The sequence below is a fragment of the Hyaena hyaena genome, unplaced genomic scaffold (genome assembly GCF_003009895.1).
Source record: "Hyaena hyaena isolate Hyena2069 unplaced genomic scaffold, ASM300989v1 scaffold_238, whole genome shotgun sequence".
In the NCBI taxonomy this organism is placed as follows: Eukaryota; Metazoa; Chordata; class Mammalia; order Carnivora; family Hyaenidae; genus Hyaena; species Hyaena hyaena.
The window spans coordinates 1,943,844-1,970,031 of NW_024080870.1; the positions used below are offsets into that span (position 1 = coordinate 1,943,844).

The 26,188-nt window shown below is 50.3% G+C and overlaps 1 protein-coding gene across 2 annotated transcripts in view; it reads right to left on the reverse strand.

Annotated features, from left to right (window-relative positions):
- Nucleotides 1–16,161: 16,161 nt before the first annotated feature.
- Nucleotides 16,162–26,188, reverse strand: part of EMP2 (epithelial membrane protein 2) — a 32,800-nt gene continuing 22,773 nt past the window's right edge. For both annotated transcript variants that reach the window (XM_039244381.1, XM_039244382.1), the window contains exons 2-5: nucleotides 25,683–25,817; nucleotides 23,331–23,421; nucleotides 20,502–20,648; nucleotides 16,162–19,127 (exon numbers count right to left, since the gene is read on the reverse strand). In XM_039244381.1, the coding sequence (XP_039100312.1) occupies nucleotides 18,940–19,127; nucleotides 20,502–20,648; nucleotides 23,331–23,421; nucleotides 25,683–25,760 (504 nt within the window). In that variant the 5' untranslated portion in view covers nucleotides 25,761–25,817 and the 3' untranslated portion in view covers nucleotides 16,162–18,939. The remainder of the gene's footprint in view (nucleotides 19,128–20,501; nucleotides 20,649–23,330; nucleotides 23,422–25,682; nucleotides 25,818–26,188) is intronic.

Below are 26,188 nucleotides of genomic sequence, written 5' to 3' on the forward strand. Positions count from 1 at the left end.
AATTTTCCCGGGGACCTGGGTGGCTCAGTCAGTCTTGAATTTGGCTCAGGTCATGGTCTCACAGTTTGTGAGACACAGCGGGCTCTGTGCTGACGTGAGGGAGTCCGCTTGAGTTTCTCTCTCTCCTCTCTCTCTCTACCCTTTCCCCATTCATGCACATACTCGCTTTCAAAAGAGATTTCAAATCTGTGTGTGTGTGTGTGTGTGTGTGTGTGTGTGTGTATAACAAAAAAGAACAAGAAAAAGAAATTGTCCCATTAGCTGGAGACACCCATCTCTTGTTCACAGATTGGGACCCACAAGTGGCAAGCGGGCACAGTTGGATAGTGCAGCAGTTTCTGCCCAAATGGGCTCTGTAGAAAACCAGTTCGGGGGGCGCCTGGGTGGCTTAGTCGGTTGAGCGTCTGACTTTCGCTTAGGTCATGACCTCGTGGTTCATGGGTTCAAGCCCCGCGTCGGGCTCTGTGCTGACTGCCAGCTCAGAGCGTGGAGCCTGCTTCAGAGTCTGTATCTCCCTCTCTCTGACCGTCCCCTGCTCACACTGTCTCTCTCTCTCTCTCCTAGAAACAAAAAGATATAAAAAAAAAAAAGAAAAGAAGAAAGAAAACCAGTTTGGTTTGCTGTGAGCAGGGGTTATTCCTCTGAGCAAAACAGAGCCAAGCAGCCCAAGACAAAGGAGAAATTCTTAGCACTTGTGGCAAGAGTCTTCTGAAATAGTAAAGGTCTGGAGCGCAGCCAACCCAAAATGGTTTTCACCGATTCATTAAATTTCCCCAGTGAATATCTGTGTATTCATTCTTCAAGGAATCACTGAGCATCTGCCGTGTACCAGACACCAGGCCCAGGGCTAACATGCAGAACAAGAGCACATACTGTCCCTGCCCGTTTGGAACCAACCGAAGGACAAGTAAACAGCGAGCACACAGAGAGTGACGTGACGTGACCCGTGAGGAAGTGAGCAGGGACACACCGGAGCGTGGCGGGGACACAGGCTGGTCCCGAAGAGCCTCTCGGCTGGGAAGCCTTCTGCCAGGCCAAGGGGCTTAACCACACTCAGGAACGTTCTCTGAAGGAAAGGACTCGGGTGCAACAGGGAAATCCCATGGGCCAACGAAATGCAGCGCTTCATTCTTAGTGGATCCTGGACTTAGACAAACAGCTCTAAAGGACACCCTATGGACAACTGGCAAAGTCCCATCTATATAGACTGTACGGATAATAGTGCTGCGTGCATGTTAAATGTTCCGTGATGGACGTTAAACCCCTGCCTTGATGTCTGCAACTAATTCACAAAATCGTTCATAATTTACACACACACACACACATGCACACACACAGACCAAAGCAAGTATGACCACAGTGCTAATAGTTGGTGAATCTAAGTGGCAAGTGTACGGGCATCACATCACTCTTACAACATTTCTGTAGGTTGAAACTTTTCGAAATAAAAGTTGGGGGGGACAAAACGAGCAGGTGGCTCATGGATTCTTACAGGCCACGGAGAGTCTGGAAATCCTGATCTGGCTCAGATCATAAAACAGGTAGAGCTCACCCGGTTAAGAGCACAGGGAAGCACATTTTAAGACGCAAGTGGTTTAGTATGACCTATGCTTCTGCAGGGGCCTGACGGTGGACAGCAGACTGCAGAGCACCCCGCGGGCTGCCTGGTCCTGCGGCGTGGCCTTCCCCTCCCCCCAGCTAGAGGACCCGTCTGTCTCTCCACCTCCTTGACTCTGGGCAGGTCTGTGACGGCTCTGACCAACCGAACACCGTGGAAGCGATTCCGAGCCAGCCCTCAGAGCTGGCCTGATGCTTTTACTTCCTGCTCCTTGGAAACCAGTCACCCTCTAAAAAAGTGCATCGACCCTGAGACCCCCACGCTGCAAGATGGAGGACAAGATGGTGGCAGGAAGAGACCAGGCAGCACCTGGGTGAGGAAGCCGTCTTTGAAGCAGATCCTGGGTTTCAATCGCCCCAGTGAAAGCCATGTGGACCAAACAGCCCAGCTGAGCCCCATTCAAGTTCCGGACCCACAGAACTAAGCAAAACAAGTTACTTTAAGCCTCTAAGTGTGGGGCTTCGGAGGCAGCAAGAGCACCTAGGACACTATTAGAGGCCGGTAGTCCGTGTTAACAAGTCGGGTCATCATTGTGAATAACACTGCTATAAACAGGGGTGTATATATCCTTTTGAATTAGTGTTTTTGTATTTGGGGGGTAAATACCCAGTAGTGCAATTACTGGATCACAGAATAGTTCTATTTTTACCTTTCTGAGGAATCTCCATACTATAACAGCATTATTTACAAAAGCCAAACCATGGAAACAGCCCAAGTGTCCATCAACTGACAATGACTGCGATGACACAGACGCAGCTAGAGAGTATTATGCTAAGTGAAATCAATCAGAGAAAGACAAATACCATATGATTTCCCTCTGGTGCAATCGAAGAAACAAAACACATGAGCCAAGGGGGGAAAAGAGAGACAAACCAAGAAACAGACTCTTTGTTATAGAGAACAAACATGGTTACCAGAGGGGAAGGAGGTGGCCGGTGAGTGAAACAGGTGTTGGGAATTAAGGAGTGCACCTGCCGTGACGAGCACGGAGCGATGCGTGCCAGTGTTAAGTCACTTTTCGTACACCCGAGACTAAGATAACACTGTATGCTAATCATACTGGAATTAAAATTAAAACTTAGAAAAGAAAAAGAAGTCGGGTTGTTATCATTATCTTGGGAGTAATCAAGAGCCAGTGAAGACTTCAAATCAAGATGTTAATAGGGTCAGTAGAGATTGAGATCTCTCTGGTTGCCATGCGTAAAACAAGCTGAGGAATGCGGTGAGGGTGGTGGGAAGACCAAGGAGCCAGGGTAACTAACTACAAGTCCATTGCAATGGTCAGAACAAGATGACAGCAGCTGGGCTGGGGTTGTAGAAGTGATGGCCAAGGGAAGAGGAATCAAGAATGAATACCTTCCAGGGAATCATCAATGAACATACCGGGCAGATCCCAGTGTCCAGTTACTCTGCCCTAAGGCCACTAGGTAGTAAAGAATAAATGTGCACATTCTTCTTCCTCCAGGAAAGGTAACGTGGCAGAGGAAAATGTAGAATGACCATAAAAGCAATCATTGGAATCATTTCTTTGAGGAATATCTGATTTTTTAAAAGAACAACTTTTTTCAGACCAAACCAAACTGTTTTGATTAATATTTGAGAATTTAATGAATGTAGAGATGTATATATCCCAGGTCAATGGCCGAATGTTGAAGGTATTGGAATTTTGCGTTTCACAATTCAATGCCACAAATTTCATCCCGAAAAGCCCCGATCGAACAATGTGGGGAAATGGCCACCAGGTGGAAGCATGGCTCTTCTCCACCTTGCTGAAATTGAAACCTTTTTGTCCGTTTCGTGTTGAAACCGTCACAATGCTACTAAATAATATATTTGAAATATATTGTCATTGTGGCCAATCTTTTAGCTATTACCTAGATACAACATGGTCCTTGTCTCCCAGACCTCCACATTGATTCTGAAGGGGTTCACAACAAGTCTCCCCAGAATGTGCCACTTTGACAGGTGGATTATTTTGAGCTGAAGGCAGTCAAGACCCAGAGACTCAAGAGAAACTTTGACTTCTTCCTTAAATTACAAAAAAAAGAACTTAGATAGAGGGCCTGGCTGAGAAACAGCACTATTACCAAGAGATAAGCTGTTAATCTGAATGTCCTACCTGTATGACAAAAGGAACGTCTAATTACCAAACATCTACTCTTGTGCTGTGAGTCACCCTCCCCCGCTGTGGAGCCCCCAGGCCCCTCTCTCATTCCTCAGCTCAAGATGACAATTTCCTGGCTTGTACTTGGGTCTCATCGCCTCTGTGGGACTCTGGTATGTACTAACTAAATTTATTTTTCTCCTGTTCATCTGTCCTGCGTGAATTTGATTATTAGACCAGTCACCCAAAACGTTTCTTTTCTAACAATTCTCTGCCGATTCAGATGCTGAACTTGATTCACAGATTGTAACCGAAATCACCACAGACACCAGCTGGCTTTCCTAACGAGTCAAAAGCCCTTCCCTGACTGCGTTCTCGATTTCAGAATTTCACTCGCACTTAGAAAAACCACAGCTTCCTTTTTCCACCCTTTCGTCAAATTGGAAGCGAGTGACGTAGATTAAAATCAATTACTTTTGGCTGAAAATCTAACCCACGTGGGAGAAGACTCACCTCCGTGTGAGGTTCTGGGAGCAACTTTCTCTGTGTTGTCTGCCAGGGAACCGTCAAGCTCTCCTGTAGACTAAGTTGAATGCGGTGGATGAATTGAACAGCAATGACGCCCCTTATCATCCCCACCTCCGCTCTTTTCCTTTCCCCGTGTAAGGCCGAAGCCTTCCAGAACACAGCAACAGGGAGGCATAGATACGGAGAGACAGAGGAGGCACACAGACCAGAACTTCCGGAGCAGGGGGATTTACGAGAGGCACCTAAGGTGGTACCACGCGCAATCATGCTGTAGATGAGGGAAGGCTCAGAAAGAAGGCAAAGATAAGAAGCACCTGCTCAAGGGAATAAACACCAACAGGATTTTCCATCCTCGAGGAGCCTAGGAGGGTCTAAGAAAGATACGTGGATTGGTCTGGCGTGGGTCACGTGCCACACAACACCTGCTTGACCTGACCATCGGATCGCCCACAGGGAGGGAGAGAGGATTCCCCAAGAGAAATTTGGGGTGTTGTTACCAAAGCAAAGCAAAGCGGGACTGAATATTAGCCAGCCAAAAAAAAAAAAAAAAGCAATAAATATTCACATGATTAATGGGTATTTCAAAATTGAGTGGACCGTGTGTCGAAGGTGAGATTTCCTTTTTTAAAATGTATCAGCTTGGGTTAGACTACACTGAAGTCGGGCCACTGCATTTCCATACCACGTTGGAGGTCCGCTCTACGTTCATTGCACTCAATGAGACAGAGGAAGACCCGCAGAGAGGAAAGAAATTCGGGTGGGCAGCATAATCACGCCTCCTAACTGGAGCTGTCTGGCTCGGTTGGCAAGGCTAGACATCCTGTGAGATGTTCCCAATTGCAATCCAGTGACACCCCCAAAACGGATGCTGACTAACCAGCAGGTTCCAAGGCCCCGCCCCTGGAGGGACGACTCAAAAAGTCCAGGGTGTGGGGCGCCTGGGTGGCTTAGTCGGTTAAGCGTCCGACTTTCGCTTGGGTCATGATCTCGTGGTTCGTGGGTTCGAGCCCCGCGTCAGGCTCTGTGCTGCCAGCTCAGAGCCTGGAGCCTATTTCAGAGTCTGTGTCTCCCTCTCTCTCTGACCCTCCCCTGCTCATGCTGTCTCTCTCTCTCTCTCTCTCTCCTAGAAATAAATAAAAAATATTAAAAAAAAAGAAAAGTCTAGGGTGGGCCGGGAAGCTGCACTTCACGCTCCCCAGGGAATTCCAAGGCAGTGCGTCTGCACTTTACAGAACCCTTTCCTCCCACCAGCGGTTATAAAGACCTTTCCACGTACACGGAGACAGAAATTCGGCCAACTTTGAAACCATCTGAGCCTCTGGCACCATCTGGCGAGTCATTTTGCCCAATCTTGCCCACTGGGCCTCTCTGCCTCCCTTGGCAGAAAACAAGCCAAGCAAGATGGAGGCTGAGAGGGGAGGCTGAGTCATCATCCTATAATAGGTACTCTGGTTGCTGTGTCAACTCACCCCAGGGTGGGGAGGCCAGGGCAGGCCACACCTTGCTGAGGAGCAAGCAACTCTTCGAGCTCAAAGCGCCGATGTCTGAGGTTCACACCCGAAAGCTCCAGAGCCGTGCTTGGAACGCCCAGCAGCCTGCCGCTCCCTTTAATCCCCTAAGAAGGCCCCCACGCCACCAGCTGCTCCACATGCTGGCTCCCAGCTTTCCTGCTCTCCCTGGCACCTCTCTTCCCAGAAGGTCCATCTCCATGGTCGAGCTCAGCCACCACCTCCTCCAGGAAGCCCCTCCTGATTCAGTCCTGCTGTTTGTGGGGCTCTGCTCACTCTGGAGCCTTCAGTACTTCCTTGAACACAACCCAGTGGATAGCATTTTTTTTTTTAATTGTAAAAAATAAGACACCTGACGTCTATCTTCTTAAAGTTTTGAGTGTATACCGTCATTCACCGTAAGGACTACAGTGTGCAGGAGAGCTCTAGAACGTTTTCAAGCTGCATGACCAAAACTCTGTGTCCACGGAACCCCAGCTCCCCATCCCCCTTCCCTGGGCCTCTGCAGCCACCATCCTACTTTCTGGGTCCTGTGAGTTTGACTACTTCAGGCACCTCCTCGATTGGTATCAAGAGGTGGTAACAAACTAAATGCCCATCGACAAGTGAATGGATAGGGAAGCGATGGTATGTACATACCACGGAATATGATTCGGGCGTAAAGATGAAGGAAATCCGGCCACACGCCACCTCACGGATAAACCTGGAGGACCATGTGCTACGCGCAACAAGCCAGCCACAGAAGGTCAAACACTGCACGGGGCCTGACTGTCACTTGATTGCACCTGAGTCACGAAGCAGCCTGGCAGGTTCTCCGCCCCGGGCTACGCATTAGAGTCACCTGGAGAATTTTAACAACTTCCGTACCTGGGCTGCTCCCCAGATCAGTAAGTGACCACCTCTGTGGGACCCGGGCTTCGGAAGCGCCCCCACATGGTCCTGGCACGTGGCAAGGACCCAGGATCTGGAGTTGGAAAGTCTCGTTTCTAGCCTCGAATCTACCACTTGACTTGCCAGGCGGCCTTGGCCCGGTGACTCGACAATAATAAGAGATCAGTAGCCGTCTCTGAGCGCCGCCTGTATGCCGCCTGCACTTGCTGCGACAGCCAGTTTCGTTTCACAGGAAGCAGAGGCCCAGAGAGATCAAGCAGTTCGCTGCGGGGTGCACAGCAAGGAACACGCTGGGACCAGAGGCTGGGCAGGGTCATTAGCCCCCGTGAGGCATGTCTCGTTGGTCCTAGTGACAGATTTCTTCATGATGCAGGAACCACGGCTTATTCTGAAAAGGTCTGGGCTGGGGGTCTTTCAAGATCCTTTTTTCCAGGACGAAAGTCCACCCATCCCCCGCAGCCGTAGGATGACGGATGATGACACAGAGGAAGAGCAGGCTTCCAGAAAAAGCAAACCTAAGCTGAGCTAAGAGGGTAGAGTCGCGGCGGACCACCTGCTAACGCTCCGTCCCCCTTCCCTCCTGGACGAGGCAGCAGCAAGTCAGGCCAATTCAACTTCTTCTGGCCAAAAAAAAAAAAAAAAGTCTGTTATTTAAGGTAACCCTCGCACCACGTCTCCCCCCTCATGTGCGTGCAAGCCCCCGTGGAGACGGCATTCTTCCCCTCCTCCAAATACAAAGAAGCAATCGCTTCCTGGTCCTCTAGTCTCTGGTTGTTTCCCAGTTAATGACAGATATTGGGCAAATGTGCAGCTTACGCTTTGGGACCGGGAACGTCCTGTGCTGTTCCCCCGTGTGGTCAGAGGCCACGCGGGGTAGCCTGTCATTGGCGGTGCAAGCTGCCCAGCCACCCTCACGGCGGATTCAGCAGATTCCCAGCAGTGCCCTCGCAGCCTTGGGGGTTACAGTCCCCGGAGTTCCTGGTAGATGAAACCCTAAGGCATTAGTACCCAGCTGAGGGCAATTCTGGCAACGTCTGAGGACCTCTTAGCCTCGCACAGTTTGGTGTGCGGGGGACCGTCTCCTGGTATCTAATGGGTGGATTAGCCAGGGTTGCTGTTAAATACCTGACTCACAGAGAACTATCTGGTCCCAAATGTCGATCGTGCCAATGATTTGCAAATCTGAATAAATTGAGCTAATAAAAATAGGACCGTAGCAATGTTCTGGCGGGATAGAGTTAACTGTACAGTAATGAGGAACAACCCACATTAGCTTTTATCGGCTGTGTTGGATTTGGCTAAAGAGGATATGAAAGAACGTATCTGCCTAGGGTGCTTTGTTGCTATGTTGTATTGCCACACATCGCCACTAGGGGGGGGTGGTATCACCTGCTCTTTCACCTTCTGGCCGCCTGGCCTGCCCAAGTCCATGAAGCAAATGCATTGGAAACAGGATAATTTTTGGATACATATTGTTAGGGAGGGAGGCATGGAGACTGGTATCCGTGTCCCAGTGTTCACCACCAAATGGAAAATTAAACCTTATCTGACTTAGGTACATGGTCTGATCCCTTAAAATGAGGATTTGCAAGCTTTATGATCATCAGAAAAACCTAAGAGTCCTAAAATTCAGGTCCTCAGAGCTTTAGCAGGTCTAGAGTCTGCATTTTCACAAGTATTCCCTGAATGGTGTGTGCTTTAAAAGGCTCAGCTGCTACACACACACACACACACACACACACACACACACACAATCCATTCTCTATTTTGTGCTCCTAAACGGAAGTCTGCACTAACAGATTACATTAATGGCCTCAATGCTTAGCTCCCTCCCACCCTCACCTCCTCACCTCCATCCTCTGTAAAGTGATGCTGCGGTCCTGTTGAAGGAGGGAGTTTGTTTCCTCTCCCTTGAACCTGGGTAAGACTTGTAAGCTGCTTGGCTCATAGAAGACAGCAGAAGGGGTATCTCAACTCGGATCCCAAGAGAATGCACATGTTTCCACTTGCTCTCCTACATCTCTGCCATCACCGTAAGTCCACACCCGAGTCAATCTGATACGGGATGAGAGACACCTATCCAACAAGTCTGAGTGCCCCAGCTGACTTTATCAGCCAACACACAGACCTGGGAACATGTCCAGCCAAGATCAGCAGAGCTGCCCAGCCAACCTCATGCTGATGCTGGACACGCAAACAATAAACACTTGATGTATGCCAGCGTGCATTGGGGCTGCTTGTTATAAAGCAGTAGCTAATGCATCCACGCCCATCTTGCAAGTGTCCACCGTCCATCAAAGGAGGTGTTTTTTTTTAAACTGTTTATCTATTTTTGAGAGAGAGGGAGGGCATGAGCAGAGGAGGGACAGAGAGAGAGAGAGAGAGACAGAATCTGAAGCAGGCTCCAGGCTCTGAGCTGTCAGCACAGAGCCCCCAAACCAGAAGATCATGACCTGAGCTGAAGTCAGATGCTTAACCGACTGAGCCACACAGGCGCCCCGAAGGAGGTGGTCCTGGGGAGAAGAGAGACCAAAGGTAATGGCTTTGCCTCCTTCCTTCCCTTGTTATCACTTTCCTACCAATAAAAATGAGTGCACGGTGTCAGCCTTCTCTACTTCACAGGCTGTCGTGGAATCAAAAGACACAGTCCCTGTGACCGTGCTCCGTAAACTGGAGTTCTGGTGTGTCTGCAAGCGCTCAGGGTCCCCCACACAGTGCCAAGCCCAGTACGTGCACCATCTCGCGGGGCCCCCATAGCCCTGAGGGCCAGCCGGCTCTGCCGCCAGGTCCTGTGTGCCCTCAGCTCCCCTCACGCGGGTCTCAGCTTCAACATCAGCTCAGCAGTCAGGCCTCACCTACCCCGAGCTGCCGTCTTCCTGGCACTGGCACAGGATTTCCTTTGCAGATTGTATCCCAATGTATACTTTTTAACTCTCTTGCTTGTCAGTTTCTCCCCAGTACAATGTAAGCTCCACGAGTGTGTGGGACGTTTCAGCATGGTTCAGCCTGGTTCATCGTTGTATCTCTGTGCCTAGCCCAGTGTGTGGTACACAGTAGGTGCTTAATGCATGTTGGCCAAATGGGAGCCCAGTGGACCAAGCACTACCCCCACTTTGTGGATTAGGACACGAGGTTCACAGACTCTAGGCTGCTTGCTGAAGCGTCTCAGCAACTAATTGCCGAGTCGGATTGGAACCCAGGCCTGGCTTCTGAGACCCACGTGTTTTCCGTGGTCTGGCCTTGCCTCCCCGAGAGGGTTTGGCTGCAGAAGTACTGGGCCGCGGCCTTGGGGTGGGGGCAGAAATGCAGTGATCAGAAAAAGCAGATCAAAGCTCCTGCCCTACAGGAGATGAGTCAGAAACATCAGCTCCTTAAAGGCAGACCGGCTCTGTAATTAGCGCCCTGCAGACACCCAGTGGAGACGCAGCTCCCACTGGCTACCTGTGCGGATTGCACAACGCCTTCCTGGGTCACTGCCATTCCAGAAGCCCACGCTGCGCTTGTGGTCAGAGGGGAGCCGAGGGTACGGGGCATGGCAGGCTTCCTTGGAGGCTGGAAGCTTCCCATCACACACCCAGGCGTGACTAAACAAAAATACACATTTCTAATCTGCTGGATTGGGATGTTATGAGGCCAGCTTGTAAGAGGAAACCCAGTTCAGAAAGAGCAGACTCAGGAAATCCGATAGGATCCGAGCACACGTGTGAGTTCCCTTACTCCAGCGAGGATATTAGTTTATGCTTTGTTGTATTATCATTACGGGGCAAACATACCCAGTGATCCCCAACTCCTTTAGGTGGTACCTAAAATCACATCACATAGGAGGAAGTTACTGTCTCCTCTCTTGTTAGCTGTCTGATTATGTCAAGCAGTTACAGTCCTGATAATTTTTTAACACAATGCATCTGTAACTAACCTCCTTTACCCCTTAGGAAAGAGCAGTCCTCAGGCTCAAAACCACTGCCAGACAACGGTGTGTACCATACTTAATAGCATTCTTGTTTTCAATCATATCTATATCACTTAGGACAATCAATGCTGATTTTCAACTTACCTTAGAGTTTCCTTTTGAATAACTGTATTTATGTAAAAACCAGCTACTTTAAAGAAAAAAGTTCAGCAAGGAATAATCCCGGCTGTATACAACTATAAGCAAAGAGCACGTGGACAAGGAGAGATGGGTGAATAAAGTTTAGGGAGCACGAATTAGCTGTGGATAAATATGGAACTGGATCCTAATAGTAGGTAGCAGACATTTGCTATTGGGTTTTTACTGCCCCGCCTTTGAACTTCCTTCCTTTGTTGGAAGTTTTGGTGGGTTGCAGACCTTACCTTCCACTATAGAGACTAAAAATGCCTGCTATTTCCCAGCTGCCCTTGCGGCGAGGGTGTGGTCCCCTGACATAATCTTTACCCATCGATCGATGCACCGTGCAAGGCTCTGCATCCAAAGGATGCCTGTGGTGGAGACAGACAGATGCCTTCCGGTGGAGCGGTGGGCTTCACAAGGTCAAGTTCTTGGTGCCAAGCACCAGCTTGTGGCGACAGCAGAGGTTTCCTTCCCAAACGGCTTTATGGAAAAATCCGAGGCAATCATGGGCAGTTGACTGCATACTTCCAAGCCTGTGCTCTACCTGCTTCCTTTTACTGAGCTCCGTTCTGTTTAAATCAGCCCGAGTCCCCGTTGCTTACAGCTAAGAAAGCTGACTGATATTACATTTGGGCACCTCAAGCGACGCTCTAAATGTTCAGTTGGCCAGTGGCGGGGGCAGAGCACAGGGCAGTGAGGCCCCGCTATTCCAGGCTGGGAAGCGGTGGCCCGTGCATTGTGACTGCAAAACATTTGTTTTATGCCCGGTTTTGGCAAGCTTCTCTGTAAAGGGCCAGATCGCAAATGTTTCAGGCTTAGTGGTCAGTAAGGTTTCTTTGGCAACCACTGCTCCCTGCCTGTTAGAGCAGGCGGGAACAGTGTGTAAACTAGGGGCCGTGGCTGTATGCCCGTGTAATCCTGTTTACACAAACCAGGTGGTGGACTGGGCTGGGCCAGGACCAAATGTTTAACCCCGTTTTACCCCAGCCATGTACCTATGGATGCTGTCCTATCAGGAAGAGCTGTAGAAACACACCGACTGTTACAACGTTCAGCTTCCTAGAGCCCTCACTAAGCTCCTTCAAGAAAAAGTCAATCAATCAGCCGCACCTGGGCGGCTCAGTCAGTTAAGCGTCCGACTCTCACGGTTTCTGAGTTCGAGCCCTGGGTCGGGCTCTCTGCTGTCAGCACAGAGCCTGCTTGAGGTCCTGTCTCCCTCTCTCTCTCGCAAAATAAATTTTAAAACTAAATAAAATGTAAAACAAGAAAAGGTCAATCTAGAGCCAAAGATGGTTCATCGGATGGCACGAGGGAAAGAAAACGTGGCTTTCCTGAGATTCTTTCTGCCTGAAGCCTGCAATCTAAACTGATGGGATTCGGTGATTCAGAGATGTGCAGAGATGGACGACTCAAATTCTAACCCGGGAATCGGCACGCTTTGCCTATAAAGGGACCATAAATCATTTAGGTGATCCAGGCCACACAAGGTCTTCGCTGCATAGCCTTCTCTACATGTTTTTCACAACTCTTCAAAAACGAGAAAGCATTCACACTTGGGCCATAAAAAAGCAGGCTGTCAGCGAGCAAGCCAGTCATTTGTGGAGCCTTGCAGATCAGTGGTGTGGAGGCAGGAAGCCAAGTGGCATGGATGCGATGACTAGGAAAGATACACCAGATTCTAGCCTTTTCCACAAAGGGACAAGACCAGGGACATAGCTTGGATTATGAAAGCTTGAGGTTACTGCCTCGAGAGACTGAGGGATGGGACTAGGAGACAGGCCTCCTCAGGCTCAGAGTAAGGCCCCCCTCATGAAAGACCATCAGGCAGAACCACCGGCTGTTGGATTCCTGTCAAAATTTGTGACAATAAATGCTCATTGTTGAGAAACCAGCAAAGAGCCAGGGAAGATGTCTGGCTGGCTTGGCCTTACGTGGAACCCCGTCGGTGATGTCCACCCCTGAGGCTCCTTTGAGACACCAGGCGTCACGCCCACAGGAAGGAGGAAGGGGCCCTCCTCCCCACTGCCCATCTCAGATACAGCCTTGAAGGACTGTGGGGAGACAGTCCCACTGAGTGGAGTCAAAGGCCGTGGGTCGACCAACCACTGATCTCACTCCCCATTGGGGAAGTTCTCCATATTCACAATTGACTGTGACACTTAGGCCACTGGGCAGTGACTCTTCTTCTTTCTACTCATCCATTTTCCAAAGGGGATCATTGATTATAGACATCCTGTTCCTTCCCCTCCCCTCATTACATATGGGGGACCATGGGCGTATATGACTTGGCTTTTAGTCACAGGAGCCACGTGTGGACCCGATAAAGAGGATAAAAAACATCACCCAGGGGCACCTGGGTGGCTCAGTTGGTTAAGCAACTGACTTTGGCTCAGGTCATGATCTCACAGTTCATGAGTTCGAGTCCCACGTCAGGTGAGCATGAGACCAGCTTTGGTAAACATGAGCCCCCGTTTGGGCAATCCCTGCTTCTCTCTCTCTCCCTCCCTCTGCTCCTCGCTCACTTGTACCCTGTAAATAAATACATAAGTACATAAATAAATCAATGTCACCAAACCACCCTGGAGCTGGAGATGCTGTTTTCTGCTTCAGGGTGTGTACCTCTTGGGAAGGGTTTAGCACATCTCATGAAGTATAAGAGTCTTAAAAAGTCTTATGAAGTTGTGTGTGGATGTTGGGCAGCGAAGAGAGGGACCATGGCAGACACTGTCCGTCGCCTCTTCCTTTCTCTTTTCTAAGAGTGTGGCTCATAAGTATATCCCTCACTGAAGGAGTCTGATACCCAGCTAAGAGATCAATGCTAAGCATGGTAATTTCATTCCCTCTGCCAGGGTTTGGGTGAAGCATGAAAACTGGAATCCTCAGGCCAGTGACACAGGGAAGAGTTTGCCGAAAGGCTCTGGGAAAACTCTTCTTGTTCCCAAAAAGAGACATAGAAAAAGACAGTTCCCTTCTTGTCTGAATAGACCAGGGGATGGCACATATTTTCTCTAACGGGCCAGATAGAATTAGACCCATGCACATTCTGCAACAACTCTGTCACTGCAGCGGGAAGGCAGCCCATACCATATCTAAACAAACAGGCCTCATTGGGTTCCAATAAAACCTTATTTATGGACACTGCAGCTTGAATTTCATGTAATTTTCATGTGCCATCAAGTATTCCTCTTTTCACTTTAAACAAAGTTTTTTTTAATGTTTACTTATTTTTGAGAGCGAGCGAGAGAGAGATAGGGCATGCACAGGGGAGGGGCAGAGGGAGAGAGGGAGACACAGACTCCAAAGCAGGCTCCAGGCTCTGAGCTGTCAGCACAGAGCCCGACATGGGGCTTGAATTCACAGGTAGTGAGGTCATGACCTGAGCTAAAGTCGGACACGCAACTGACTGGGCCACCCAGGTGCCCACCCTCCCCCCGCCCCCCGGCTTTTTTAAAAATTGGGACTAAGTCTAAACCAGGGCAGGGGCTAAGTTTATCCCAATGTACCCGACAGCCAGCACCATGCTTATACCATAACACGTACACAAATACTTGGCAAATAAATATTTACAATATCCTCATGATGAATTGACTCCTTTGCCGTAAATATTAATGCACCCAAGATCAGAGCACCTAAATATATAAAGCAATGTTAACAGGTCCTAAGGGGGGAATAGCCAGCAATATAGCATAGTAGTTGACTTCAGCACCACTCCTTTGGCAATGGATAGATTATCCAGGCACAAAATCAACAAGGAAACAATGGGTTTGAACAGACATCTCCAGAACATTCCCTCCCACACATACCTTCTCCAGGATAAATCACATGAGGCCACGGATATTTGGTGAATGAATGAATGACAGGCTTTCTTCCAAATGGAAGAAATACGGAAAATTGAGTTCTCTGCAGTGACCATCAGCTACCTGCCATGTGGACCAAAACCAAACCAAACTGACCAACAAAAAACCCTAGACACACAAATACAGGCAGTAACCCCTGGAGGTTTCAGGCTGCAAGAAGGGGATGTAGATTCCTCAGATAGATTGTTCTCACTACTTTTGGCATTCCTTAGGTAAAAATTCAAGATCTCCCTCCCTTCATCTATCCATCCATCCATCCATCCATCCATCCATCCATCCATCCAACATCTATCTACCTCCTACCTACCTACTTATCTACCGATGTATCTATACTCTTTATTTCTTTCTAGCTGAATTTTCAGTTTTTAGCAGAGTATGGTCTAAAGATAATCTGACTTTCATCATGACCCAAGCCTTTACTTTTTTTTAAAGTTTATTTATTTCTGAGAGAAAAAGAGAGAGAACACAAGTGGGGGAGGGGCAAAAAGAGGGAGACACAGAATCCGAAGCAGGCTCCAGGCTCTGAGCCATCAGCACAGAGCCCAATACGGGGATCAAACTCACAAACCATGAGATCATGACCTGAGCCGAAGTTGGACTCTTAACTGAGCCACCCAGCCTCCCCTTGACCAAATCCTTTAGAGCAGAAGCCTTTATTAAGCAAACTGGAGGACAGGGCCGGCTACATAATTTTCAGGGACCACTGTAAGTAGAAACTGTGGAGCTGTTTGATCAAATATCATTGTGAATTTTAAGATGGCACTTGTGGATCACTAACCAAGCATGGGGCCTTCCAGCACAGGGTCCTATGAACTGTGCATCATTCTTTTGGGAAGCGGGTTCCATTAAAGGCAAAGAGGGGTGGAGCTGCCCTGTGCTGAACTCTCAGACATCAATGGCTCGCTATAAAAACTGCACATGATGATCTTGATGGGAAATGAAATGGCGCCCCTGCCATTCAAAATGGCAGCCTTCTCCACTAGATGGCTGGCACGGTTGGGAACACTGGAGTCTGTTGTTCAGAGCGGTTTGCTTCCAAACTTTATTTGTCATGTACAGTTTCAGATTACATAAAATATAGGAAATAGACTACTTGAAAGGCACATTCAGTAGAAAGGCTCTAACTACTCTAAAGTCACATTTTGTCCCTTTGTCCCAAGATTCAGATTCAGCTCCTAAGCCTTTCCGTAGCATTTTCCCCAAAGCCACTGTCCCTCAATACACAGAACTGTCTAAGCTACCGTATTGTAAGTAATCTTTCAACTATTAGCAAGTTAATTTCTCTTCCAGGCAGACTTTAAAGGAAGCCACAATGTCTATCTATCTTCCAGCTACTATGTTGAGTACATCTACATACAGGCTCGGGGTCGGGGTGTCTCCCTCAGCAGCAAATACAGAGCATCCTAGGATTCAAGCCCTGTTGAAGAGGAATGCACCCAGGCACACAAGTATAGCAGAGAGTATGTGGGGTGTGAAGGGGGAAGGAAGGACCCCGTTCTTCCTGTATTCAGCTACCGATACACACATCCACTCCAACCAACAAATCAATCCTCCAAACTCACCTGAACAGAGACCCAAAGGAATTTTAATGCAAATAACAAAACAAGTTAGTCTGTCTCCATCCATAGCCCCTCCACGAAAGAATTACAGTACTTTATAAAAATGTTCTAAAATGCGCAAACTACAGTTCCTTCAAATACAGTTGTCATATGTTTGGTCCTAATAGTTGCTTCTTGGATGTCTCGGCTAATTTTCTCCGTTGGGGTTGTCCTTGAATAGCTGAGAATAAGCACCAAGTGAGGGCTGGTTCTGTCTACAGGTAAGAAGGTTGGACGTTTTCTTCCTCATGCTCTCACCTCTTTCTCTTTCCCGACACTCACCACACCGCGGCCAGAGGAAGCATTTCTCTTTCACAGAACCTGGGCGTCCCAGATGGACGCGGGCTCTGAATGTGCTCCACAGCAGTGGTGACCAGCCGGGAAAATCCACGGGGTCGCTTCAGATACGCAGGTAGCCCTCAAGTTTTGAGGAAGGAAATTCACACTGTGCCTGGGAGTAGGTTTTCCAGATGTGGGGCTCTAAGACTTTTGTTTGTTTACACTGTGGTTGCTAGAAAATTCTAGAAAGCCACCTGGGTAGAAAGCCCTGGGACACACAGACACACACACACACACACCCCCACCTTCCTCCTTGCGGCTCAGGTAGCATCTTGCAAACCCAGGAGGTGTGACCCACAATGGGAAAACTCACAACGGGTTTTCCATGGAGACAAGAGGTGACAATTACCTTGTCCTGTGTCTGTCCCTTTGTTGTTGCACTGGTGGCCTTTCCATGAAGAGTTCCTATCTCAAAGAAGATGTCTGAATTTGCTCGCCCTGTGTTTTGAGAGCCTCACACAGTGCCTGGCACATAGTAAACATTTAATGCACGGCTAAAAATGAACGAATGAACGAGCAAGCAGGTGGAGAGAAAACCCAATCCTGCACTGGCATCCGGGTGACCCTAAAACCACTCCCGGACATCTTCCCAGCTCCACGGGAACCGGGCTAGGGCAAAACATCACTCCACTTAGCAGAAGTTCAAAGTGCCAGCACGGAGACGAGGCAGATGGGTCCCACACAGGCCCCAGGCACACGTCCCTGGCAGCCGCCCCAAGCAGAGGCTACAGCCAGTGAGGGGCGGAGAACTCCTTCCAGAGGCACTTCCGGGGGTCACCTGCCACGCACTCAGTGCTCTCACCCCAAAGACAAACGCCCCACGGCCCTATTCCTGGGAAGCCCCTGGGGCGCTCGTCACTGGGACCCTCCCTAGGTGGCACCGTGCATGTGAGGTTCTAGGGCCACGGCAATCTGGAAGCCTCTCTTGGCTGCATTTGCAGATGGGACCCCGGGACCCTCCACAGACGTGTTCCTGGGGTGTAAGCAGACACCACCGCCCCATCAAGGCGCTCTGCGGCTGACTGGAGACATATTTCGGCAGATCTAAGCGCCTCCAGGAGCGTTTGAAAATAGGCAGGTCTGAAGCAGGCTCCTTCCCACCCATGCGCATCTCTTGAACCCTAGGTTGCATTCTCTGCGGCCTTCATCATATTTTGTGATTCGTCTTCCTAAGCGGTTTTTAATCTGCCTCTTCCATTGGACGGTGAGTCCCCAAGGAGACCATCCCCACTTGGTGTGCCCTGGGCCTGGCGCACACCAAGCGGTCCATGGTTTTATGCTGATGAATGAGCGAATGGTGGGTGGACCTGCTAAGGCTCTAGAAATGGGGGTGAGTGGAGGCCAGCTGGCCTTAGAAGGCAGGGCAGGAGGAAGGGACAGGCCCTCCCACTTACGGGAGGAGGAGGCACCCTTAGGCCGTCTGGCTGCCTGCTGCGTGGCCCTGGGGTGCAGATGGGTCGCTGGCCCCCGCGTGAGCCGCTGTGGAAGAGACGAGAGTGGATGGAGGCCGATGGCCGCCAGAACCTCGCCATGACAAGATCTTTACCATTTACGAGGCAGCTCTGCTCCCCCGGCCCCGGGGCTGTGGTCCTCAGCTTCAACCAAGGAGCTTGTTAGAAATGCAGGTTCCCGGGCCCCGCCCCTGAAGACGCGGATTCCATAGGTCCAGGGAGGGGCAGTCTGCACCTTGCTCGGTTGCCAGGGATCACATGCTGAGACTCTTTGCCTTAGGGGGGAGCCTCGGTCCAAACCCCCTTTAACTTCACCTTCCCTAAGGCAAGCACGTAACACTGTCAGCAAAGGTGCGAGGCGCTCTCTGGACCCAGCCCGGCACAGGGGGCTGGCGCTCTGGCCTGGATACAGAGCAGCAGGGGCTACACACCTGTCTCTCCCACGGAACTTGGCTAAACATCTGAGGAGCCTTGAGGCTTGATGCCTCACCCAGACCCCCCTCACCCTACCTCCAACCCTAACACAGAGAGAATGGGGGGGACGGGGGCTGAGGTAAGCGGAGGCTAGGCAAGCCGCCAACCTGGGGGAGGATGTCCCCTGAGACCTGTGTCCTTGGTGTCTCGTCACATCACATCACAGCACATCGCCTCAGTCTAGAAACATCTGAACATTTTTGGATTTGAGCATGGCTGGATTTTTGGCTTTGTCTTGTCAAGACTTTGGGCAGGAGGTCTGGGTCCCAGCCTGCATCATCTCTCTCTCTCTCTCTCTCTCTCTCTGGTCTCAAGAATGCAAAAACTCCTCTCTCTCTCTCTTTTTTTTTTTTTTTGGCTTTTAAAGGAAATGATATGTTTGCTAGAAAAACCACACACACACACACAATTGATTATATACAAAACGGTTATCTGAATGTGGATTCTATACTGCAGCAAATGCCACCTGGCTCTGGGTGTCTTATTTGCGCTTCCTCAATATCAGGTACATGAGGCCGCTGATGAAGGTGAAGGCAAAGGCCACCCAGGCCAGGATGAAGGAGTAGCCGTATCTGCCATCCATGATCAGCGAATACAGTTGCGCGTTGTTCTTATGGAGGTCTTCGCGCCGGTCTGTATAAATGGACGCTGCTACCATGACGCACAGGCCTGTCCAAAGAAAGAAAACAAATAGATTATAGACCACCGACATGGTGTGCACCAGCCACCCGAGGGGACGCGGCAGGCGACGAAGGTGTACATAGGCTTCGATCGCTGGGGAGTATTTACTTTTAGTCTCTTGGAAAGATCACGTTTCATGTGGCAGAATATTGTGGATGCTTGACTTGGCACATGTTGCTTACTGAACCCAATTTTGTTGGGCCGGCCGTTGGCACAGCCCAGAGGGTAAGTCAGAATCGGTCTAAGCCACGCATCAGCCAGAGAGTGAAGAGTTTAGGGTTAGAACGCCACATACAATCTCTGTCGCAACTACTCAGCTTGGCCGTTGGGGCATGGACGCAGCCACAGACACTGTGAGTGACCAGGGCGGCTATGTTCCAGTAAAATGTTATTTATAAAAACAGGCAGTGAGGGGCACCTGGGTGGCTCAGTCGGTTGGGTGCCCAACTTTGGCTCAGGTCACGATCTTGCTGTTCGTGGGTTCGAGCCTCGTGGCATTGGGCTCTGTGCTGACGGCTCAGAGCCTGGATCCTGCTTCATGTTCTGTGTTTCCCTCACTCTCTGCCCCTCCCCCCGCTCATACACAGTCTCTCAAAAATGAATAAACATTTAGAAAAATTTTAAAAAAAAGGCAGTGAGCCAGATTTGGACCAGGGAACCACAGTTTGCCAACCATCCCCACTCCTCCCCTCTCCAACCCCACAATCTATTCCTTTTTACTTGTTATACTTTATGGATCCATATGTGCCCCAGTTCTGGCCATAGAAAAGTCCTTCAGTGAAAAATATCACTTTCTGGAAAGGGACAGACAGGAAGGAGAAAGCATCTTCTGTTGCTGTTCTTGCCCTAGTTTACCGCTCTAGATACTGTTATGTTAGGATGAATGTCTGGAGCTGCAGCAGCCCTCCCGGGGCCATGAGGAAGTCCTCACCGGCACTCTGAACATGAACGTATCAAAGAATCAATGGAAGCAATCACTTCCACCTTCAAGCTCTCTGTCGTATACAAAAAGTAAAGGTCTTTGTGGCTGAAGCCCTTGTTTCTTGGGTTTTTCTCTTACTTGAGGCCAAAAGCCACCCTGACTGAATCCGCGACACACACACACATCAGGGGCATTCTCCCTGGGGGAAGCTCTGCGTCTCCCCCGCATAGCAAGATAGCACGTTCTAGAGAGCAACTCCTCCCTACCCTGCAGATCCCAGCTCACACTTCATGTCTTCAGGATGCCTGCCCTGACCCCCTCACTGAATTCCAGACTCTGATGTCTAGAACGTTCCGCTGCAGCATGGCGGCCGGCTTCTCCTTCCTAAGTCCTCACCTGCCGGCTGCTCTTTACTCCAGGAAGCCCGTCGCTCTACTTACATGACAAGAGCTGGATGATGGAGGTTAACACGAACCTCTCTCCCTGCTTGAGGCGGAAGAGTTGGAGGATGAAGATGAGGAAGGCAATGCAGCACAGGATGGTGGACAGGATCATGGTGGCCTGGACCGCCTGCACCGTGGAATAATCTGTGGGGAGAGGGCAAGAGAGCGTGACCAAGGACCACAGACCCCTGGGGCCCTCGGGGTGCAGAGCGACAGTGACAGCTCCCGAGTGAGGGGGTACATTTGCACGCCGTGAGCACCCCTTACCCCTCCCCTGCAGTGTCCCTCTGCGCCCTGGACCACATGATCCCCGACGTCCTTATCTGGAAAGCAGAGCAAGACCCTCCTGTTCTGCTCTGGGTATATGCATGCCTCACGGGTAGGGGATTTGTTTCTTAAGGACAAACCCTCAGGGTCCAACCTCGAAGATTCTGGCTGGAGGGGTGAGGATGGGCAGGACCAGGATTAGAAGTCTCCAGGGGGGATTCCTGGGGATCTGGGGCTCACGGGGCCGAGGGACCTTCAGAAAGTGCTCTGTGAACAGACTACCTAATACCCCCTAAATAGAAGGGAGTTATTAGCCTTATGACCGCTACTCGGGAGAAGAGAAAGGGAGGTTTCTCGGATCAGCCTCGGGGAGCAAGGCTCGGCGGAAGGAAGACTCAGCAGAAACAAGAGCTGTCTGGATGGAGGGCGTTGCGCGCAGGAAGGACAGTGCAAGCCGCACACTGCCGCTGTCAAGAAGGGGTCAAGGGCACAGGCTGGAGCCACATCTGTGTGGTTCTCAGCTCCCCCCGCCTCAGGGGACGCAGAAGGAATCCATCTATGTAAGGACTGTAGGCGGTGCAGCAAAAGGGGAGGCCCGTGTAAGGGCTGAATGTTACCGCCATGACGCAGCTAAGATGGGTGAGGGGACAGTGACCAAAGTCGCACAGGAAAACCTGAGGACAAACCTCCCTCTTCTTTTTCCGCAATTTTGCCTGAAACTGACTGGAGGAAAGCGTAATTTGTAGGTACTTTTTTAATGTTTTTATTTTTGAGAGAGAGAGATCACGAGTGGGAGAAGAGCAGAGAGAGAGAGAGAGAGAGAGAGAGACAAAGAATTGAAAGGAGGCTCCAAGCTGTCAGCACAGAGCCCACTGCGGGGCTCGAACCCACGAGCGTAAGATCATAACCTGAGCCGAAGTCAGATGCCTAATCGACTGAGCCACCCAGGTGCCCCGGTACTTTTTATTTTTAAATTTATTTCTTTTGAGAGAGAGAAAGAAACAGAGGGAGAAGGGCAGAGAGAGAAGGAGACAGAGGAACCCAAGCAGACTCCACGCTGACAGCATAGAGCCTGTGGTGAGGCTCGAACCCATGAACCGTCAGATCGTCACCTGAGCTGAAGTCAGACGCTTAACCAACTGGGCCACCTAGGCGCCCCAATTTGGAAGTACTTATGAAATGTTTAGAGCAGTGGATCATGGTTCTTCCTGGCTTTACATTGGGATGCCCATCTACAGAGCACCTAGGCCCTCAGGCTATTCCTTACGGTGAGGAAAGAAGCCCCCTCCCCACACACACACAAACACATACTGTACGACTCCATTTGTATGAAGTCCAAGAACAGGCAGAGGGAACTATAGCGACAGAAGTCAGAAGTGGTTGCCCTCGGGACGGGGCTAGCAGGAAATGAGTGGAAATGGGCCCAAGGGAATTTTCTAGGGTGATGGGAAAGTTCTCTCTCTTGCATGGGCATATGTAGAATTGAGAAAACTCTTTGAACCAAGCCCTTAAGAAGTAGGCAGTTTCTTATTTGTCAATTATAGCTCCATTAAAAATAAAAATCCAGGGGCAGCCTGGGTGATTCAGTCCGTTGAGCATCTGACTTCGACTCAGCTCATGATCTCCTGGTTCATGAGTTCGAGCCCCGCATCCTGCTCGCTGTTGTCAGCGCAGAGCCCACTTTGGATCCTCTGTCTCCCTTTCTCTCTGCCTCTCCCTCACTCAAAAATAAACAAACATTTAAAAAAACATTAAGCAATAAAAAATAAAATAAAAACAAAAGTCCAGCATGCTACACTGAGATGAAATAAATCAGAATCTCTGGTGTTGGGACAAAGCATGGGGCTGGAGGGTATAGTCCCCCTGGCGAAGTCCAATGTGGGGCCAAGGTTGTGCCCTCTGGCTAAGAGTAGTGTTTCCCAAATTTGCCCCATCTCAGAAATCACCTGGGAGCTTGTTAAAAATACAGATTCCCAAAAAACAAAAGAAAACTCCAGAGTCGTTTTTCTGGGGTAGGCACCAGGAATCCTACTGTGCTTCAGCAAGTTCCCCAGGCATGGTGCGGTCATGGGCTGCCGTGGACTGAATGTGTCTCCTTCAGACTCCTCTATTGAAATCCTAACCCCTGCTGGGATGGCATCAGGACCTGCGACCTTCAGGAGGGAACCAGGCCGTGAGGGTGGAGCCCTCACGAGTGGGATGAGTGTCCTTAAGAAGAGACACAGCGGCCTGTCGGCCTCTCCGCTCTCCGCCTTGTGAGGTCACGGGAGAAGGTGGCTGTGCCCGAACCAGGTAAAGCAGCCTCATCAGACACCAGACCTGCCGGCACCTCGTGAGAAACAAAAGCTCTGACTGGCCAAGAACCAGAGGGGGGAGGGGGTGGGCCCAGCTTGGCTGGCTTCTGCACACCCCCCACTGTCTCTGGCTTGCACGGAGCGCTGGGCCAGACTATTGCAAGTACCCCAGGAGTGCAGGAGGGACGTGAAAGCATCGAACAGGGGGCCCTCCGCCTGAGCGTTCCTTTCCCGCTCGGTGTTTCTGTATCAGCTTCGCACTCACCGTTATAGTCGGCATCGATTTCTGTACAATTTGTGTTGTTGACGCAGACTCTCCAGACATCTGCAAAAAAGTCTTCTCCTACCCACCAGGCCTGTAACAGGAAGCGGAAACACAGGGAGGAGCAGCTGGTTAATCACGAAAACACTGACTTGTACTCAGGTGTGAGGCACAGCGGTAAATAAATATTGGGGACGGGACCACATTTCTCAATCTGCAGTGTATGCATGAGGCACCTGGGAATCGGCTTAAAATGCAGGGTCTGGGGGCACCTGGGTGGCTCAGTCGGTTAAGCATCCGACTTCAGCTCAGGTCATGACCTCACGGTTCACGGGATCAAGCCCTGGATCAGGCTCTGTGCTGACAGCTCAGGGCCTGGAGCCTGCTTCGGATTCTATGTCCCCATCTCTCTCTGTCCCTCTCCTGCTTGTGCTCTGTCTCTCTCTCTCAAAAAAATCAGTAAACATTAAAAAAAAAATTAGAAAAAAATGCCGATTCTGATTTGAGAGGTCTGGGGTGGGGGCTGGGATTCTGCACGTCCGACAGGCTCCCACGTGGGGCCCATCGGCTGGTTTTCAGCAGTGGATGAGGCTCATGTGACAGTAACAAGAGCACACAGCAGTAAACCCGCATGAACTACAGGGGTGAAGTCAGGGGGCAGCCAGAAAGGCTGAAATCCAGGGGCAAAGCCTGCTGTGGAAGAAACGATCAGATAAAATTCTGCTTTCGGTCCAAATGCTCTCTTCCTCTCTGTGCTTCTGCAGCTCCCCGTCCCCGCTGGGCCTTCCTTCTGTCTTCTATCCACCCAAAGACTGGAGCCCTCCTTCTCCCATCCGTCCAGTCATCAAACATCCACTAAGCTCCCACCATGTACCAGCTACATGCCCATAGCGATTCCTAACTCATAATGAACACCATGACTCGACTGGGAAAAAAAAGTCCATCCGTGACTTCTCAGTAAGTGCCACTACCAATACCCATGGATGCCCCAGAGGTTAGCTGGTGCTGTGACGTAGGGTTCTTCTGCACTCATGTTTGTCCATCCCTCTCATGATGTCTGAGACCCTTTCAGGATCCCAAAGGGGTAGATACAAAGCATAGGAAAAGGGGATTCTAAAAGAACATTCACTACCATTTATTTCACAGAGGCCCAAATATTTCTAAGCCACAGCAACAATGTGATCTCTGCCCTGGCCACTCGGAGCAACTCTTTGAGAACCTTCAGGAACCCAGACTGCTCATTGCAATCACCTCCCTCCCGGGATCTAGGGTCAGGAGTGGTTCAAATCCCAGCTCGGCCACTGACTTCCGGTGAACTCAGCACGCGTGTCCTCGCTGCCTGGAGGCCCAGCTCCTTCATCCTAACACCGGGTCAGAACAGGACCTATCTGGCAGGCGGGAGGTGGGGACCGAATGAGACGGGCACGTACAAGGGCCTGGCCATGATGAGTGCTCGCTAGGTGGCAGGTGGTGCCTATGTGACTATACGATGATTAACCAACAGGAGGCCTAGATGTAGGCAGCACTGGGGCCACGTGGAAGGTGAACTTCGCGGCTTTCCGAGCTGTGTTTCTGACTCTAAATGTCTGAGTTTGAAATTACCAGGATTGAAGACAGGCCTTGGAGGCTAAGTGTGGGCCACAGAGGACCTCTGGTACAAAGCTTCACTTCCTGCCAGCAGACATTGGTCTTTACCGACAGGTCATTTATCAGATGCATCCCTGCCATACGGCTGCAGGCTGCATATGAAAGTAAAGAGTTCAAGGTTAGGTGGGCTAACAAGAGGGCTCCTGATTTGTAAGATGGTAAGGGCAGGAGGGGCAGAAAACACCTGGGGTGGGTCACCTGGGGGATCTAGGGCGGTGGGCCTCACCTGACGGTGGTTTTGCCCACCCTGGGACATTTGGCAATGTCTGAGGACATCTGTGGTTGTCACAAAACGGTGAAGGTGCTTGGCATCTAGTGGGCGGAGGCCAAAGATACTGCTGAGCTTCTGACATTCCACAGGACGGCCTCACAGCAAAGAATGGTCCAGCCCCAAATGGCAGTGCTGAGGTGGAGATACTTATCTAGAGGAAGGTTGAATTCAAGCGGCACCCTCAAAGAGCTTCCTACACCCAAGGCATCACACCAGGCACTGTGGGGGGATCTGGGACGGACGACCCAGGTGCCTGTGCACCCAGACCTAACCGTGAGATGCCCTGAACCTCCACGCTTAGGCCTGAGCTGAGAGGGGCATGTCAATTAGGGAGCACAAGCCCATATCCTACCCACCTTGGGGAAGCTCTCAGTCCTGCTTTCTACAGACTGTGGGATCCGGGCATTCTGGGAAGGTCAGAAAGAAAGGGAACTTACATTGTCAATGGTGGCGATGAAGAGCAATGCCGCAGAGGTGATGTGGAAGACGATGATGAAAGCCAGGAGCACCAACATTTTCACGAGGCACGGTGGGGAGAGGGGTTGCGTTAAAAGCCCAGAGGGAGACAGATGCTAAAGGAAGTGAAAGAAAGAAATACATGTGTCAACAAAAGAGCAAAATTAAGTGAAAAACAGGCAATTTTTGGTGGGGGTTTTGGAAGATCAAAAACGGCTCTTCTCGGGGAGCCTGGGTGGCTCAGTCAGTTGAGTGTCCGACTTCGGCTCAGGTCATGATCTCACGGTTCGTGGGTTCAAGCCCCGCATCGGGCTCTGTGCTGACAGCTAGCTCAGGGCCTGGAGCCTGTTTCAGATTCTGTGTCTCCCTCTCTCTCTGACCCTCCCCTGCTCATGCTGTCTCTCTCTCTCTCAGAAATAAAACATTTTTAAAATTAAAAAAAAAAAAAAAAAAAAGACGGCTCTTCTCATCTTTCCTTCCCCGTAGA